The sequence below is a fragment of the Phoca vitulina genome, unplaced genomic scaffold, assembly GCF_004348235.1.
Source record: "Phoca vitulina isolate PV1807 unplaced genomic scaffold, GSC_HSeal_1.0 scaffold90, whole genome shotgun sequence".
Lineage (NCBI taxonomy): Eukaryota > Metazoa > Chordata > Mammalia > Carnivora > Phocidae > Phoca > Phoca vitulina.
This window is the reverse complement of record NW_022589793.1, coordinates 577,150-597,316: the sequence shown is the minus strand read 5'-3', so window position 1 is coordinate 597,316 and position 20,167 is coordinate 577,150. Positions and strand designations below refer to the sequence as shown.

The following is a 20,167-nucleotide window of genomic DNA, read 5'->3' as shown; positions in this document are numbered from 1 at the left end:
TTCTTCAATCCTACCTCTATTTGATAAGTGAAGCATTCCCATAATGTGCATATGTAACAAGTTTCCATTGCTAGGTTTTAATCCATGTGATAGTGGATAGTCACGAAACAGAAAATTAATTTATTTTTAAACTGCAATAATGTGCTCAGCACTTTTTCTTCAACTTCTAAATTTAAAGCAATGTGTCTAATTGTTAATTTGAAAAAATGCACCTAAGTATACTATTTTCTTTATTTTTTCAGGCTTTTTGGCCCATCTACAGTTGATTATATATTTTCTCAGATTAACAACAAAACCTGTTGCTTTAAATGTAGAGACTTCCCCTGAAAAGGTAGTCTGAATATTAAAGAAAAGCATAGAGAGCGTATTACTTGGAATATGTAACCAATAGTTTAACAATATGCTGCTTACCCTGTATTTCCCAACATTTTGGACACCCCATAATTCATCATGAAAAAAATATCTCTAGTCAATCAACCAATATTATCTGAATGAACCAATCAGCATTTGGATGTTGTCACTGGCCAGAAATAAGGTAAAGTTTAGAAGGAAACTTTTTTTCTCATGTTCTGACTTTTACAAGATGGCTTATTAGATATATTTCTAGAGTGAAAGAATATGCAAATGTAAGAATCAACTTTTCTACCCTGGTCTGCAAATCTTCCTTCTTCTGCATCTTCATAAGAGAGGGAAATAGGGAAGAGTGATACAGCAGGAGAAATGGGCAAGCAAGGAGAGGAGAAAAATCATATTTTGTAACTGATTCATCCCAAACATATTCAACTCACATTTTACTAGTATTAACTCATTAAAACAGTTTCATGGAGAATGAAATTGAAGCACAAATATGTTAAATATCTTGGTCAAAGTCAAATAGCCAGTAAATTATAGAACAGGAATTCCAGTTCCAATTGGCTCAAAATTCTGCACTCTGGTTGTACAACACCCACTCTGCTTCACAACTGACTCATAAGCCCCTCAGTGAAGGCATGTTTATGGGCAACTCTGAGAAATGCTGATCATCTCAGAATCCCTAGTCTTCATTAGGGAAACTGTAGGGAATAGACAATCAGGAGAACAATGAAAGAAATTCTTGGCAATCCAATGAATTTTCCCATGCTAATGAGGGAACGGTTGGGGAACAGTCCATTAGGAAGTGCCAATGCATTCCAATTCATAAATTTAAGTGGCTTTCATGCACTGGGTGTTATACACAACCCAATAATAAATTATTGAACACTACATATGAAGGTAAGTATGTACTATACGGTGGCTAATTGAATTAAAAAAAATTTTTTTAATGGCTTTTATATATATGTGTAAACAGTGATAACTTTTGTTAGGACACTTTTTCAACTCTGAATGAACTAACAATTTTAAAAAGTGAGATAAGTGACTCAAAAATAACAAAGCTGAGAGTAAAATCTGATTTTTAACTATCATTTTTAACTTCTGAATTAGAAAATTAATTGCATTGTTTTACAAACTCTTCCTTACTTGGCCTTCCCTGGCTAAGAACTCTGAAGTCTCCTTTGAATTCAAACATTAAAATAAATTTTATCTTTTTATACCACTAGCATTACATTCTTAGTGAAGATGCTCACCCCAGTATTAAACTTAATATTAGAGGGTTCACTTGCAGTGGGAGAGTATGATCTCTCAAAACTTCTGGGCACATTCATATTCTGGTTCATGTTTTCTCTTCTGTTTTTGTCCTTTAGGGCTGGGGTCTGGAAAGCTTCATCATCCTCTCTACTGACCCTATACACAAGCAAACATTCATTTTAACCAGAACAGTAGTTTTATTGCAAGATTTTCACAGTTGATGACAAAAATTTTTTAAAGCAAACACAATTATATAATGTTAACATTAATATTGGATAAAATAAACTGAACTTAATCAAGTTAAAGATGTAAGACAGTATCTTTTTTTTAGAAGAGAGAGTTGTTAAATTTCTTTTATTTTAAAGAATGATACTAATTCTAGCAGGGTTTTATTTTTGTAATGTTTCTAAGCATATGCCAGTCTAACAGATCTGTTTTCTCAATGTTCTGCTCCAGGTAATCTAAACATCTGTAATGGTTTACAGAGCAAATGAGCACAATAGTTCAGTTATCTTCCAAGAGCTCACGACTCCATGGGAGAAACAGACATTTTTATTTAATTTTAGTATGTGGGAGAAAATGATAAACAGAATCATGAAAATCATACTATAATGGGAGATCTGAGGTCTACCCATGGGCATTCTGAAACCTGTGATGAAATCTCATAATTTGAGGAGATAAATTTTTCATTTTAAACCAAAGAGCCAACAAGACTTTTTAATACCTTTCTTTTACCAGGACCACACATACAAAAAAAGCATCAAATACTGATTTGGTCTGACAACAATGTTTTAAATTCAAGGTAGTATTTGTGCTATGTCTGGTCACTGTGATACTATAGTAATAGATACCACTGAAGACAAGTATGGTTTTTACCTTGACTTTTTTCTCTAACTCCTTTATTAGGTTTTTATTAATTTTGATACACTTATAAGACATATTCAATGTGAAAAGTTTTAAAAATTACAATAAGCCAAAGGAAAAAAATACTCAAGATCTTATGATTCAGGCAGACGCAAATGACATTTTTCTATATCTACATATGCACAGGCATGAATGTATGTATATACATACATAAAGGCAAAATTCGGATTATGCTATAATATTACATTGTTATGAAACTTGCTTCTAAAATTATTTACATTCATTTTAGGTGTTGGGAAAATTGGACAGCCACATGCAGAAGAATGAAACTGGACCACAATAAACTCAAAATGGATGGAAGACCTAAATGTGAGACAGGAATCCATCAAAATCCTAGAGGAGAACACAGGCAGCAACCTCTCTGACCTCAGATGCAGCAACTTCTTGCTAGACACATCTCCAGAGACAAGGGAAACAAAAGCAAAAATGAACTACTGGGACTTCATCAGGATAAAAAGCTCTTGCACAGGTAAGGAAATAGTCAACAAAACTAAAAGGCAATCTACAGAATGGGAGAAGATATTTGCAAATGAAATGTCAGATAAAAGGCTAGTATCCAAAACCAACAAAGAACTTACCAAATTCAACACCGCCCCCCCCAAAAATTCCATCAAGAAATGGACAGAAGACACGAAAAGATATTTCTGCAAAGAAGACCTACAAATGGCCAACAAACACATGAAAAAATGCTCAACATCACTCAGCGTCAGGGAACTACAAATCAAAACCACTATAAGATACCACCTCACACCAGTCAGAATGGCTAAAATGAACAACACAGTAAAAAACCGATGTTGGCGGGGATGCAGAGAAAGGGGAACTCTCTTATGGTGAGCACTGGGTGTTATATGTAAGTGATGAACCACTAAATTCTACTCCTGAAACCAATATTATACTACATGTTAACTAACTAGAATTTTTTTTTCTTTTAAGAGAGAGAGAAAGAGTGTGGGCAGCGTGGGGGAGGGGCAGAGGAAGAGGAAGAGCTAGAATCCCATGCAGGCTCCACAACCAGCACAAAGCCTGATACGGGGCTCAATCTCACAACCCCAAGTTCAGAGCAGAAGTCTGACTTCTGCTTAACTTCCGCTTAACTGACTGAGCCACCCAGGTGCCCAAACTAACTAGAATTTAAATAAAAACGTGTAACAAAAAAAAAAAAAAAAGAAAGAAAGAAAAGCTAATTCAATGTTTAAAAAAAACATTGTATGTATGTATCTCATGAACATAAATGCAAAAACTCTGAACAAAATTTTAAATCAAAAACAATATGATAATAAAATAAAATTAATGATACATCATAACTAAATAGGGTTTATTCCAATAATACAAGGGTTGGTTTAATGTTTTAACATTAAAAAATTTGTTAATGTAATTTGCCATTTTATGAAACTAAAAAAGAAAAGGCACTTAATCATCTCATTAGATGCAGAAAAAGCATTTGACAAAATCCAACATTCATTCCTGATAAAAACTCTCATTAATATAGGAATGGAAGAGATCTTTCTCAAACTGATAAAGGGCATCTACAAAAAACCTACAGCTTGCATCATACTTACTTATGAAAAACTGAATGTTTTCTAAGTTCAGAAACAAGAAAGTGATATTGTTAACTACTTCCCTTCAAGATTTTACTCCCATTGCAGCAGGGTAAGAAAATGAAACATCCAAAAGTCAATTGTTTTCTATATACTAGTAAGGAACAATCTGAAATTGAAATTTAAAAAAATGCCATCTTCAATAGCATCTAAAAATGAAAAATACTTAGGGATGAATCTGACAAAAGATGTATAAAATCTATGCAGTAAAGCATTACTGAGAAAAATTAAAGAAGATTAAAATAAATGCAGATATACTATACTATGTTCAGTTAGAAGACTCAGTATTTTAAAGATATAAATTCTCTCCAAATTGACCCATGGTTTCCAACCAGATCAGTTCCAGCCAGATCAACCAGCATGCCAGAAGAAGTTTTTGTAACAATTGATCAGCTGATTCTAAAATTTCTGACTCAATAAAAAGGGCTTAGAATGGGCAAAATAACTTTGTCAATGCATTTTTCCAGTATTGTGCTGATGAAAAGGAAAGAAGAACTCTCAAGTCCTGCCAATTATATAGTGAGCTGGTTCTACTGCAATTGGTGAATACATGGCAACAACCAGTGAGTTGAAAATACCCACCTTCCACAATCTAGAAATTCCACTGTTAGATATACACTCTATAGAAATCTCACATATTTGCCCAGAAGACAGATACAGAGATATTCATTGAAGTGTGTAATCGCAAAATACTGGAATAAATAATACAATGTAATAATAAAATATGATACCTATGTAATGAAATATGATATATATCAATTGGAAGGAATGAACTAAATCTCTATACAAATGTCAACATGGAGAGAATAAAATGTCTAATTTTTTAGAGGAAAAAAAGCATTTTGCAGGACTGTTAAAATAAAACTATACATGTTTATGGATGCATAAATGCATATACAATAATATTAAAATATATATAATTTCTCCACTGTAAAATTAGCTTTTCTCCCCATTTTGTACTCTGTTCTTTAGAAGCATGTCATTAGATACAGATCATACTCAAGGGGAGGAGGGACTGAATACATACACCTCCTGGAGGGAGTAGTATCTATAACATTATCTGGAATTCTACAAGGAAGATTTGTCTTTCTTCTCCATTTATTCATTCAGTCCTCTATTTATATCAGTATGGATGCATGTAATACTACCTTGGCCAGGTATCAAAGTAATAGTTAAATCACAGTGATATGTCATGTTAATATCATGTACCACCCTCCTTGATATGATAAGAGGAAGAGGGCACTTCATCTCCGCAATATTCTTCCCAAAAAGCCATAACCCCATTCTAACCATGAGAAAAACATAAGACAAACCCAAACTGAGGAACATTATACAAAACACCTGATCAGAATGTCCAAGGTTATGAAAAACAAGGAAGATGTAAGAAACTCTCACAAACCAAAGGAGACTAAAGAGATATAATGGCTAAATATAACATACACTGGATGGGATTCTGGAACAGAAAATGGACTTTAGTGGAAAAACTAGTGAAATGTGAATAAAATGTGGAGTTTAATTAATAGCAATTTGCCAACGTTGGTTTCTTAGTCATGACAAATGTACCATGGTAATGAAGGATGTTAACAACAGGGAAACCGTGTGAGGGGTGTACAGGATCTCTGTATTATCTTTGCTACTTTTCTGTAAATCTAAAGCTATTCTATCATTAAAAGTTTGTAGCATTTTTATCATACAGTAGATCCATCCATTTGCTATACTTTTTTGAGTTGTCCTACATGCAAGTACATGTTTTTAATGTTGTCTGTCTTCTGTGCTGTTCCTGTAAGTTTGATATTAAAATACATTAAACTATTAAAAAAAGTTTATTTAAAAAGTATCTGGAAGATTACATACCAAACATCATAGTTGGCTTGATGGAAGAGGTGGGAGGAAATGGGATTGACAATTTTGTTCAAAGGTGATTTAAATTTCTTTGTAATATATTTTTAAAATTGGTTCAAACTAACAAAATGTTAAAATTTCCTGAGTTGGGGAAGTGGATGTTTTCTTACATTTACTCTTTTTCTGTACAGAAACTTTAAAGGAAAATGTTTGGCTAAATAAAATCTAAACATCTCAGAGAATACTTCAACAAGATTAAAAGACAAATGATACAGATTAATTATAATAAATAGGAATATCTTCTAAATCCAAAAGGAAAATATGAAAACATAATATGAAATTAGACAAGTGATAAAAAATAATTCACAAAAGAATAACAATAAATGGTCAAATTAATTCAAATGAATTAAAAATAAAACAGCCAATCATAAAAAAATACTGTTTTGGTGAATATGTGGTGGAAATAGGAAGGTCTTATAAACTGACATGGATATGTTAGTACACTTCCTTCTGCAGGGCAATTTGACAAGATAAGTTGTAAAATGTGAATATGCTACATCTGCAATTTTTTAAAAAATTTTATTTTATTATGTTATGTTACTCACCATACAATAAATCATTAGTTTTTGATGTAGTGATCCACGATTCATTGTTTTCGTTTAACACCCAGTGCTCCATGCAGTATGTGCCCTCCTTAATACCTATCACCGGGCTAACCCATGCCCCCCCCCCAAAACCCTCAGTTTCTCAGAGTCCATAGTCCCTCATGGTTCATCTCTCCCTCCGATTTCCCCCCCTTCATTTTTCCCTTCCTTCCCTTAATGTCCTCCAAGCTATTCCTTATGTTCCACAAATAAGTGAAACCATATGATAATTGACTTTCTCTGCTTGACTTACTTCACTTAGCATAATCTCCTCCAGATCCATCCATGTTGATGTAAAAGTTGGGTATTCATCTTTTCTGATGGCTGAGTAATATTCCATTGTATATATGGACCACATCTTCTTTATCCATTCACCTGTTGAAAGGCATCTCAGCTCTTTCCATGGTTTGGCTATTGCGGACATTGCTGCTATGAACATTGGGGTGCATATGGCCCTTCTTTTCACTACATCTGTGTCTTTGGGGTAAATACCCAGGAGTGCAATTGCTGGGTCATAGGCTAGCTCTAGTTTTAATTTTTTGAGGCACCACCACTCTGTTTTCCAAAGCAGCTGTACCAACTAGCATTCCCACCAACAGTGTAAGAGGGTTCCCCTTTCTCCACAACCTCTCCAATATTTGTTGTTTCTTGCCTTGTCAATGTTTGCCATTCTAACTGGTGTTAGGCGATATCTCAGTGTGGTTTTGATTTGAATTTCCCTGATGGCTAATGATGATGAACATTTTTTCATGTGTCTGTTAGCCATTTGTATGTCTTCTTCAGAGAAGTGTCTGTTCATGTCTTCTGCCCATTTTGTGACTGGATTATTTGTTTTTTGGGTGTTTAGTTTGAGAAGTTCTTTATAGATCTTGGATACCAGCCCTTTATTTGTGTAGTGTCATTTGCAAATATCTTCTCCCATTCTGTGGGTTGCCTCTTTGTTTTGCTGACTGTTTCTTTTGCTGTGCAGAAGCTTTTTATCTTGATGAAGTCCCAAAAGTTCATTTTTGCTTTAGTTTCACTAGCTTTTGGAGATGTATCTTGAAAGAAGTTGCTGTGGCCGATGTCAAAGAGATTACTGCCTATGTTCTCCTCTAGGATTTTGATGGATTCCTGTCTCACATTGAGGTCTTTCATCTATTTTGAGTTTATCTTTGTGTATGGTGTTAAAGAATGGTCGAGTTTCATTCTTCTGTATATAGCTGTCCAATTTTCCCAGCACCATTTATTGAAGAGATCGTCTTTTTTCCATTGCATATTTTTTCCTGCTTTGTCGAAGATTATTTGACCATAGAGTTGTGGGTCCATACCTGGGTTCTCTATTCTGTTCCATTGGTCTATGTGTCTGTTTTTGTGCCAGTACCATGCTGTCTTGGTGATCACTGCTTTGTAATATAGCTTGAAATCGGGCAACGTGATGCCCCCAGCTTTGTTTTTCTTTTTCAACATTTCCTTGGTGATTCAGGGTCTTTTCTGATTCCATACAAATTTTAGGATTATTTGTTCCAGCACTTTGAAAAATGACATCTGCAATTTTTTTCTTTGTAGGTAGTGATATATGTGGAATCATGTTCATCACAGCATTGTTTGTAATAATAAAAAGTTACAGCAATCTAAATAATTGGCCAATACACTGACACATCTGTACAGTAAAATGAAATTCAGTAGTCATTAGAAATGATGCTGGAAGTATATAGATACTAAAATGAATGTAAATAATATTATTTATTTTTTTAAATTTTTAATTTAACGTTTTTTAAATGTTAAACATAAACATAATTTAAAATTTTAATTTAAGTTAACATATACTATATTATTAGTTTCTGGAGTAGAATTTAGTGATTCATCAGTCGCATATAACACCCAGTGCTCATTACATCAAGTGCCCTCCTTAATGCCCATCACCCAATTACCCCATCCTCCCCCACTCCCCTCTCACAACCCTGAGTTTGTTTTCTAGTGTTAAAAGTCTCTTGTGGTTTGCCTCCCTCTTTGTTTTCACCTAATTTAATTTTTCTTCCCTTCCCCTATGTTCATCTGTTTTAATTCTTAAATTCCACTTATGACTGAAATCATATGGTATTTGTCTTTCTCTGACTGACTTATTTCTCTGACTGGCTTAGCATGATACCCTCTAGTTCCATCCACATTGTTGCAATGGCAAGATTTCATTCTTTTTGATGGCTGAGTAATATTCCATTGTATATATATACCATATCTTCTTTATTCAATCATCTGTTGATGGACATCTAGGGTCTTTCTATATCTTGGCTATTGTGGACATTGCTACTATAAATATTGGGGTGCATGTGCCCCTTGGGATCACTATGTTTGTATCCTTTGGATAAATACCTAGTAGTGCAGTTGCTGGGTTGTAGGGTAGTTCTATTTTTAACTCTTTGAGGAAACTCCATACTGTTTTCCAGAGTGGCTGCACCAGTTTGCATTCCCACCAACAGTGTAAAAGGTTTCCCGTTCTCCGCATCCCCACCAACATCTGTTGTTTCCTGTGTTGTTCATTTTAGCCATTCTATAGGAGATGGTATCTTATAGTGATTTTGATTTGTATTTCCCTGACGATAAGTGATGTTGAGCATCTTTTCATGTGTCTGTTAGCCATCTCGATGTCTTCTTTGGAAAACTATTCGAGTAAAGAAAGGGTTAATGTACAGGAAGGGAGAAATAGGGGGCCCTTGACTAGGCTCTGAAACTATTCCTAGCAGGCAGAAGCACTAAGATAGAGTGAACAAGAGATAAGGGAATAAACCTGACCACCTATTCCTGGATGTTAGGGAGTATTTTTCTTTGGCAGCTACATTGTAATCACAGAAAATGACCAGAACTCAAAGAAGTAAGTAATTAAAGATGTTAGCAGTAGTCCTTTCTCAAATCAAGACAGTATAAGAATCTCAAGGCCACAAGCTTTCTGATCAAGTTTTCAATAAAAGACCAGCCCTAAAAACCCTCATGGCAACCCATTCAGGTCTTCTCTCAATCTAGAGATCTTTTTCTTTCCTTTCTGCTCTCACCTTCACTTAATAAACTTACACATCACTTCACCCTTTTGTGTCCATGAGATTCATTCTTCAACTCCATGAGACAAGAACCCTGCAATTCTCCAACAATGTGCCCATTTCTTAATTGGATTACTTGTTTTTTGGGTATTGAGTTTGATAAGTTCTTTATAGATTTTTGATAAAAACCCTTCATCAGACATGTCATTTGCAAATATCTTCTCCCATTATATAGGTTGACTTTTAGTTTTGTTGATAGTTCCCTTTGCTGGACAGAAGCTTTTTATCTTGATGAAGTCCCAATAGTTCATTTTTGTTTTTGTTTCCCTTGCCTCCAGTGAAGTGTCTAGTAAGAAGTTACTGCAGCCAAGGTCAAAGAGGTTGCTGCCTCTGTTCTCCTATTGTTGGTTCCCTGTCTCACATTGAGGTGTCTCATCGATTTTGAATTTATTTTTGTGTATGGTGTAAGAAAGTGGCCCAGTTTCATTCTTCTACATTGCTGTCCAGTTTTCCCAACCCCATTTGTTGAAAAGACTGTCATTTTTCCATTGGATATTCTTTCCTGCTTTGTCGAGGATTAGTTGACCATACAGTTGTAGGCCCATTTCTGGGTTTTCTATTATGTTCCATTGATCTATGTGTCTGTTTTTGTGCCAGTATCATACTGTTCTGATGACTACAGCTTTGTAATATAGCTTGAAATTCAGAATTGTGATACCTCCAGCTTTGCTTTTCTTTTTCAAGATTGCTTTGGCTAGTCAAGGTCTTTTGTGGTTCCATACAAATTTTAGGATTATTGAAGATGTATTTATTTATTTGAGAGAGAGAGAGAGGGAGAGAGAGTTCATGTGCAAGTTGGTGGAGGGGGAGAGGAAGAGAGAGAATCCTCAAGTAGACTCCCTGCTTTGCTGAGTGGGAAGCCTGACACGGGGCTCAATCCCAGGCCCTGAGATCATAACCTGATCAGAAATCAAGAGCTGGACGCTTAACCGACTGAGTCACTGAGGCACCCCTTAGGATTAATTGTTCTAGCTCTGTGAAAAATGCTGTTGTTATTTTGACAGGGATTACATTAAATGTGTAGATTGCTTTAGGTAGTATAGACATTTTAACATTATTTGTTATTCCAATCCATGAGCATGGAATGTTATTCCATTTCTTTGTGTCTTCTTCAATTTCTTTCATACATGTTCTATAGTTTTCAGAGTACAAGATCTTCTACCTCTTTGGTTAGGTTTATTACTAGGTATCTTAGGTTTTTTGGTACTACTGTTTTTTGTTTGTTTGTTAGCTTTTGTTTTTAAGTAATCTCTATACCCAACATGGGGCTCAAACTCAAAACCTGACATCAAGAGTCACGTGCTCCTCTGACAAGCCAGCCAGGCACCCCAGTTTTTGGTGCAATTGTAAATGGGATTGATTCCTTGATTTCTCTTTCTGCTGCTTCATTATTGGTATAGAAATGCAACAGATTTCTGTACATTGATTTTGCATCCTGTGACTTTGCTGAATTTGTTTATCAGTGGAGTCTTTTTGGTGGAATTTTTCAGGTTTTCTACATAGAGTATCATGTCATCAGTGAATAATTAATGTTTGACTCCTTCCTTGCTGATATGGATGCCTTTTATTTTCTTTTTGTTGTCTGACTGCTGAGGCTATGACTTCTAGTACTAAGTTAAACAGTAATGGTGAGAGTGGACATCCCTGTCTTGTTCCTGACCCTCCTCAGCTTTTCCCCATTGAGGATGATATCAGCTGTGGGCCTTTCATATATGGCCTTTATGATGTTGAGGTATGTTCCATCTATCCCTACTTTGTTGAGAGTTTTTATCAAGAATGAATACTGTACTTTGTCAAATGCTTTTTCTGCATGTATTGAGAGGATCACATGGTTCTTATTCTTTCTTTTATTAATGTAGTGTATCATGTTGATTTATTTGTGAATATTGAACCACCCTTGCAGCCCAGGAATAAATCCCACCTGATTAAGGTGAATAATTCTTTTAATGTACTGCTAAATTTGATTTGCTAGTATCTTGATAATTTTTGCATACATGTTCATCAGGGACACTGGCCTATAATCCTCCTTTTTAGTGGGGTCTTTGTCTGGTTTTGGAATCAAAGTAATGCTGGCCTCATAGAATGAGTTTGGAAGTTTTCCTTCCATTTCTATTTTTTGGAACAGTTTGAGAATAGGTATTAACTCTTCTTTAAATGTCTGGTAGAATTCCCCTGGGAAACCATCTGGCCCTGGACTTTGGTTTGTTAGGAGATTTTTTATTATACTGATTCAATTTATTTGCTGTTTATGGGTCTGTTCAAATTTCTATTTCTTCCTGTTTCAGTTTTGGTAGTTTGTAGGTTTCTAGGAATTTATCCATTTCTTCCAGATTGCCCAGTTTGTTAACATATAATTTTTCATAATATTCTCTTAAAATTGTACTTCTGTGGTATTGGTTGTGATCTCTCCTCCTTCATTCATGTTTTTATTTATTTGGGTTCTTTCTCTTTTCTTTTTGATAAGTCTGGCTAGGGGTTTATCAATTTTATTAATTCTTTCAAAGAACCAGCTCTTAGTTTTATTGATCTGTTCTACTGGTGTTTTTTTGTTATTGTTGTTGCTTCTGTATCATTTATTTCTCCTCTATTCTTTATTATTTTCCTTTTTCTTCTGGCTTTAGGCTTTATTTGCTGTTCCTTTTCTAGCTCTTTTAGATGTAAGTTAGGTTGTGTATTTGAGACTTTTCTTACTTCTTGAGGTAGGCCTGTATTGCAAAATACTTCCCTTAGTCACTACTCCATGAAGCAGTGAGACTGACAAGATTGTTTCTAAACCTGAGAAAATGAAGTCTAGAAAATCCAGAAAAGACTTTTTGTGAGGTCTTTTGACTGCTAACCAGTCAGCCTTTTCTTAGCAGTATCCTGAAATCCCTGGGCACATTCTCTTTGAGTTTTCACACAGTGCAAGGTAATCTAGACCATAAACCATGGACGATTTAAGTAGGTTACAGAGACATGATTAGATTCAAGATTTTAAAGTCATCCTCAGTAAGACCTCCAATTTAGATACTGGACTTCTGCTGTGACCACATAAATTCTCTTTGCTCTAGGCCAATCCTAACCCCCTACTCCCAAAAGGCACTGGCACTCAAACACAAACCCGAAAGTTCCATAAATAACCTTCCCACATAATACTCCTCTACCCTAGGTATTTAGTACCTGGGTTTAGTTGTTATCCGCAGTTCCATAGCCTCATGATTTGCAGGGAAGATCCTGTCTCCCCAGCTCACTGAACTGCTGTTCTCACCCAAGTCCCATGATTCATAGCAGCCTCAGCCCATCAGAGGAGCAAGGGACATACACTGGTCTGTTGGCATTCATAGAAGATTATCATACCTAACAATCTAATACTATTTCTTCAATTACCCCAGCCCCATACAGGATGGGGCTTGATTTCAAAAAGAAATCTGATTATAGAGGAAAAGATTTTTCCTCTCTCCTGCCCCCCCAAGGCATCATTACTCACCTAAGGAAAACTTCTTCCATGGTAGTGATTGAGACGCCAAAGCTACCAATGCCCAGCTCTTTCTGTCTGTTTTCCAGATCAGTAAGCAGGTCTTTAAACCTAGAAGAAAAAGAGAGAAAGCTACCACCAAAACAGATTACTTTCATATTAGTATTTCTTGCTCCTAATTAATTTCCTTCAGCAGTGGGAAAAATGTAGCTCATCCTTCACTGCAATGCTTGTTACAGTTCCCATAGCTCTGATGAATCAAAATGTGGAACATATAAAGGGAAAAAACTACCAAACTGCTATCATAAACTGCTTCCTGGTTTTCTGATAAAATTATCAACTGACTTTCTCTACATATTACCATTCGTCTCTAAGATTTGATTTACTTGATATATGCCATAGTTCCTATAAAATACTAAATCAAAAAGGAAAAATGTTTTCAAATTATTTGAAGAAGAAGAAACTTAACACAGAAAATGAAGAAAGCAGGGGCTGGAAGAGAACGTTTCCTCACATTACCAGTAAGTTTTGTGCCATTTCAGGAAGATGTGATGGAGTGTCATGAAGGTTTCTGAAGAATAGTTTTTTTCCCCGAGATTTATGTTTCTCTACTTTAGAAGATCATCCACTCCAGAAACCTAGTCAGTTGTTGAACCTATCTCTACTATGTTTTCTCTAAGGAGTGAACATGACCACAAAAAGGAGACTGAAAATTCTCCATTTTGGAAAATTCTATCAAAATTTTCTCTATTTTTTGAGCCAAACATTAGATTCAATTCACTCTATCTCATAATTAGTGGGAAAAGTAAGTTTCAGAATATTACTCTGACATGCTTATCAAGATAATAATAAATATGCATGTAATATGCACACATGTATATCAGTATATGCACAGCAAAATCTTCTAAAATTTTTAAAAATTCTGAACCACTTTATTGAGGCATGATTGACATACATACATACATACAAAAATTTTATTTTTATTTTTTATTTTTATTTTTTTTAAAGATTTTATTTATTTATTTGAGAGAGAGAGAGAGAATGAGAGAATGAGAGAGACAGCACATGAGAAGGGGGAGGGTCAGAGGGAGAAGCAGACTCCCCGCCGAGCAGGGAGCCCGATGCGGGACTCGATCCAGGGACTCCAGGATCATGACCTGAGCCGAAGGCAGTCGCTTAACCAACTGAGCCACCCAGGCGCCCGACATACATACATACATATAAACTGTACATGTTCAATATACACCATCAAGGCCATAGACAGATTCATCACCTCCCAAAATTTCCTATTTCATTCATTCATTCTTTCATTCATCCATTCATTTTTGTAGTAAGAACACAATATAAGATCTACCCTTGTGGAAAATTTTAAGCACACAATACAACATTGTTAGCTATAGGCACTATGCTGTTTAGTAAATCTCCAGAACTTACAGTTACTAAAAAAACCTGAAACTTTGGATCCTTCACAATCTCCTCCCCATTTTTCTCTCCCCACAGCTCCTGAAAACCATGATTCTACTCCCTTCTTCTATGAGTTTGACTATTTTTGATTCCACATATAAGGGAAATCATACAGTATTTGTCTTTTTGTGTCTGGTTTATATCACTTAGCATAATGTCTTCTAGATCCGTCCAACCATATTGTCACAAATGGCAGGATTTTCTTCTTTAAGGCTGAATAATATTTCATGGTATATATATACCAATTTTCTTTATCTGTTCATCCATAGATGGACATTTAGTTTGTTTCCATATCTTGGTTACTGTGAATAATGCTGCAATAAACATGAGAGAGCAAGTGTGTCTCTTTGAGATCCTGATTTCAATTCCTTTTGATAAATACCCAGAAGTGGGATTGCTGAATCATATGGTAGCTCTATTTTTATTTTTTTAAAATAATCTCCATACTATTTTCTGCATAAAAAAATCTTAAGCAATATACAACAAACTCAAATCTTAAGAGTAACTATTTCTAAGGAGAAGGATTATGGGATCCTTTGACTTTTTAATTCATTCATTGTTGTAATGAGAAACTTTAGTAGTAATTGTGTTTTCGTGTATACATGTTGGTTAAACAGCAGACTCTGGCCTCTTTAGGGCTGGTGAAATCAGAAAACAAAACAAAAAATTTTAATGAATCCTCAAGCATTATTATCCTTTTTTCTCATGAAAAAAGTAGTAAATACAGAAAATGTGGATAATACAAATATTTAAAGAAGAAAATAAAAAGTTTTACTACCCAGAAAAAAACACCACTGTTAACAATGTTATATACTATCATCATATGACCTCACTGATATGAGGAATTCTTAATCTCAGGAAACAAACTGAGGGTTGCTGGAGTGGGGGGTGGGGTGGGAGGGATGGGGTGACTGGGTGATGGACACTGGGGAGGGTATGTGTTCTGGTAAGTGCTGTGAATTGTGCAAGACTGTTGAATCTCAGATCTGTACCTCTGAAACAAATAATGCAATATATGTTAAGAAAGAAAAAAAGAAGAAGAAGAATGTAGCAGGAGGGGAAGAATGAAGGGGGGGAAATCGGAGGGGAAGAAGAACCATGAGAGACGATGGACTCTGAAAAACAAACTGAGGGTTCTAGAGGGGAGGGGGTTGGGAGGATGGGTTAGCCTGGTGATGGGTATTGAGGAGGGCACGTTCTGCATGGAGCACTGGGTGTTATGCACAAACAATGAATCATGGAACACTATATCTAAAACTAATGATGTAATGTATGGGGATTAACATAACAATAAAAAAATTTAAAAAAAAAACAATGTTATATACTATCTATTTTTTAACTTTTATTTCCTTATTTTGCATATTAGTATCCTACATTATAGGATTCTATACCCAAATCTTAAATTTAATGTTATGTGTGTTTTTCTATGAAAATATAAATTCCAAAGATTGATTCATATTCCATTCTATGAATGTTTTATAATTGAATTAAGTTTTCTTTATTGTTGGGAATTTAGATGTTTCTAGATGTTTCCTTAGAAAACAATTATGTCCTGGAATTGTTGGGTCAAACTTTGTGAATATTTTTAAGAGTTTCCCACTACGAGTATATAAAGAGGAAATTTCACAAAATGATTATCAATGTTTACCATTATCATTTCAGAAGTTTTTCTTCCTTGGGGCACCTGGGTGGCCCAGTCAGTTAAGTGTCAGGTCATGATCCTGGAGTCCTGGGGATCGAGCCCCATGTCGCGCTCCCTGCTCAGCAGGGGGTCTGCTTCTCCCTCTGCCCCTCCCCCTGCTCCTTCTCTCTCTCTCTCTTGCTTGCTCACTCTCTCTCAAATAAATAACATCTTAAAAAAGTTTTTCTTCCTCTAAAAGCAAAAAAAAAAATTCTAATAAAATCTAGCTTAAATTTGTTCTTCTAGTATTATTAGTGATTTAGAAGAATGTTCTATATATATAGAAAATTTCCATATCTTTTAATGAAAATACTATTTTTCTTGATACAATTTAAATACTAATTTTCTTGATACAAAAGCAATGTTTAACTATAGAACATTTAGAAACTATAGATAAAAATGTACAAATATAGGAGGATGACAGAGGAGGAAGATCCTGAACTCACCGCATCCCATGCACACACCAAGGCAACAATTATTAATTCTGAAAGCAACCTGAAGACTGGCAGCACAGATCTTCCACAGCTAAAGACATAGAGTGAAGACCACATCAAGAAGGGAGGGAGAAGTGAAGATGTAGTCAGGAACCAAGAGGACTGAACCCCACACCAGACACCCCTGGCCCTGGGGACCCACACTGGAAAGATGAGTCCCCATAACATCTGGCTTTGAAAATGAGTGAGGCTTGACTCTGGAAGCTTTAAAAATTATTAGGCTTACCTCCTGAAGAATCAGAGGGCAACAGGAAACTGAGTCCCTGTTCTTAAAGAGCCAGCATACTAAATAACTTGGCCAGAGAAATAGCACAGATGTAGCAGCTTGAAAGGTGCCATGGGTATACGTGAAGATTTATTCAGGTGGAAGGCAGGGATCTGCAGATTTCTCCAGGAACAAAAGTGCTTACAAAGCATCATTTTTCCTGTCTTCTCTCAACCTAGATAGCCAGAAAGCTTACAGAAGCCAGTTCTAACACAATTTACCTACCTTGTTAGAACCGTGAGGTCCACCCCAACATTCCCTTGCAGATCCACACCACTTAACCCGAATGCCTCAGCAGGTGCTCCTGCAAAGTGACTCATGCTCTGGGGAGAGCGGGGAGATAATCCTGCACACCGGCACACCCACAGTTCCTGCTGCCAGGCCTCTTAGCTGTCTGCACAGGGAAAAAGCCCTGCCCTTAAATGTGCCTGCAGATGTCACAGTGGCTAACTGCAGAGGGCCAGGCTGGCCATGCCCATGAGAAATCTGATGGTAGCTACAACTGGGCCTCTCACAGCATAGAAAGCAAACCCTGCCCAGTGCCCCAGCAGCAGGCGAGGCAGGCTGTGGCAATCATAGCACTGAAGGCCAGCCCCACTTATCAGCATGCCTACAGCAATCACAACTCAACCACAATAGGAAGGAGCATGTAGCCCACACAAGGGACACCCTTGGCACACTTAATTCTAGTGACCAGGGAAGATTGCATTACCTGGCACCACAGTATGCCTTCTACACAAGGCCACTTCTTTCAACACCAGGAGATGTAACTGACCTGCCTAATACATGGAAACAAACAAGGAGAGTCAGACAAAATGACAGAGGAATATGTACCAAATAAAAGAGCAAGCCAAAATCACAGTAAAAGAGCTAAATGAAATGCAGATAGGCAATATGACTGCTCAAGAATTCAAAGTAATGGTCATAAAGATACTTGCTGCACTTAAGGAAAGAGCGGAATTCAGTGAAAACTTCAACAAAGAGACAGAAATTTTTAAAAGAACCAGTCAGAACTGAAGAATTTAATGACTGAAATGAAAAATACACTAGAAGGAATGAACAGCCGATTAGACGATGCAGAAGGATGAATGGATCAATAATCCTGAAGATAGAGTAATGGAAAGCAACCAAGATGAACAGCAAAAAGAAAAAAAAAATAATAAAAATTAGAAAAGATTAAGGGACCTCTGTGACATCAACCATAATAACATCTGCATTATAGGGATCCCAGAAAGAGAAAGTGGGGGGAGAAAACTTATTTGAAAAAATAGTAGCTAAAAACTTCCCTAATCTAGGTAAGGTCCAGGAAGCACAGTAAGCCCCAAATAAGATGAAGCCAAGAAGGCCCACACCAAGACACATAGTAATTAAAGTGGCAAAAATTAATGATAGAGAATCTTAAAAACAGCAAGAGAAAAGTTACATAAAAGGGAAACCCCAAAAGGTAACCAGCTGATTTTTCAGCAGAAACTTGTAGGCTAGAAGAAAGTGGCAATGATATATTCAAAGTGATGAAAGGAAAAAAGCTACAACCAAGAATACTCTATCCAGGAAGGATATCATTCAGAACTAAAGAAGAGACAAAGAGTTTCCCAGACAAATAAAAGTTAAAGGAGTTTCATTACCACTATACCAGCCTTACAAGATGCTAAAGGGATTTAAGTGAAAAGAAAAGGTGATGACTATCTGTAAGAAAATTATGAAAAGAAAAATATCTCACTGGTAAAAGTGAACATATGATAAAGGTAGTAGATTAATGACTTATAACGCCAGTATTGGGGTTAAATCACAAAAGTAATAAAATCAATTATATCTACAAATTTAGTCAAGAGATACACAAAATAAAAAGATGAAAATGAAATCACATACATAAAACATGAAAGAGGAAGTAAAAATTTACTGCTTTTAAAACATGTTCAAACTTAAGTAATCATCAACTTAAGACACACAGCTGCACACGTTAAGATGCTATATATGAACCCCATGGTAACCACAAATCAAAAACATGTAATAGATACACAAAAAAGAAAAAGAAAGGAGTTTAAGCATAACACTAAAGAAAGCCATCAAACCACAAGGGAAGACAGAAAGAGAAGGAAGGAAGGAACAGAGAACTATGAAAACAACCAGGTAACAACAAAATTGCAGTAAGTACACACCTATCAATAATTACTTTAAATGTAAGGGGACAAATGCTCCAATCAAAAGACATAGGGTGACTGAATGGATAAAAAAACAAGACCCATCTATATGCTGCCTACAAGAGACTCTCTTCAGACCTTAAGACACATGCAGATAGAAAGTGAAGGGATGGGGTGCCTGGGTGCTCAGTCAGTTAAACATCTGACTCTAGATTTTGACTCACGTCATGATCTCAGGGTCATGAGACTGAGCCTTGCATTGGGCTCTGCCACACTGGGTGTGGAGCCTGCTTGAGATTCTCTCTGCCCCTCCCCTGCTCACATGCACTCTTTCTCTCTCTCTCTCTCTCTGGAAAGAAAAGAAAAAAATAAAGAAAGAAAGACAGAGAGAAAGAAAGAAAGAGAAAGAAAGAAAGAAAGAGAGAAAGAAAGAAAGAAAGAAAGATAGATGGAGGAGGGAGAGAAGGAAGGAGGGAGGGAGGGAAGAAGGAAGGAAAGACGGAAGAAGGAAAAACAAAGAAAATTCAGTGCTAAAAAATGAAAGTGAAGGGATGGAAAAAGATATTCCAGTGCAACAACAGTCATATCTGTGCACTTTTCCCTCCATGTTCCAGCCACACCGGCCTTTGTCTAGGCTTTCAAATGTGACATGTCCCTTTTTGTTTCCGATATTTTTTCCTCCAAAAATTGTTTCTAACCCACCTCCTCTCCTACCTAAATTTTATTCATCATTTGGATACTGGCTTACACGTTGCTCACTTTTCCTGAGAATTCCAATATAAGAGCACCTTACACTTCCATAAATAACTTTTTATAATTGTGATTCATCAATGATTATTTCACCCATCCGTCAAGTATTTAGGTAGTGCCAACTATGTGCTAGGCAATGTTCTGGGTCCAGGAGACATAGAAGTGAACAAAACTATGTCCCTGATACAACATTTTAGTGTGAGACAATACAATAAACAAATAAATGAATAA

General features: G+C 36.0%; 1 protein-coding gene across 1 annotated transcript in view; it reads right to left on the bottom strand.

The window, feature by feature from the left end:
* The window catches only part of LOC116626773 (ATP-binding cassette sub-family A member 3-like), a 177,460-nt gene that overhangs the window by 64,651 nt on the left and 92,642 nt on the right, over nt 1-20,167 (bottom strand). The window contains exons 16-17 of the mRNA XM_032396276.1: nt 13,154-13,252; nt 1,605-1,761 (exon numbers count right to left, since the gene is read on the bottom strand). Coding sequence (XP_032252167.1) covers nt 1,605-1,761; nt 13,154-13,252 — 256 coding nt within the window. The remainder of the gene's footprint in view (nt 1-1,604; nt 1,762-13,153; nt 13,253-20,167) is intronic.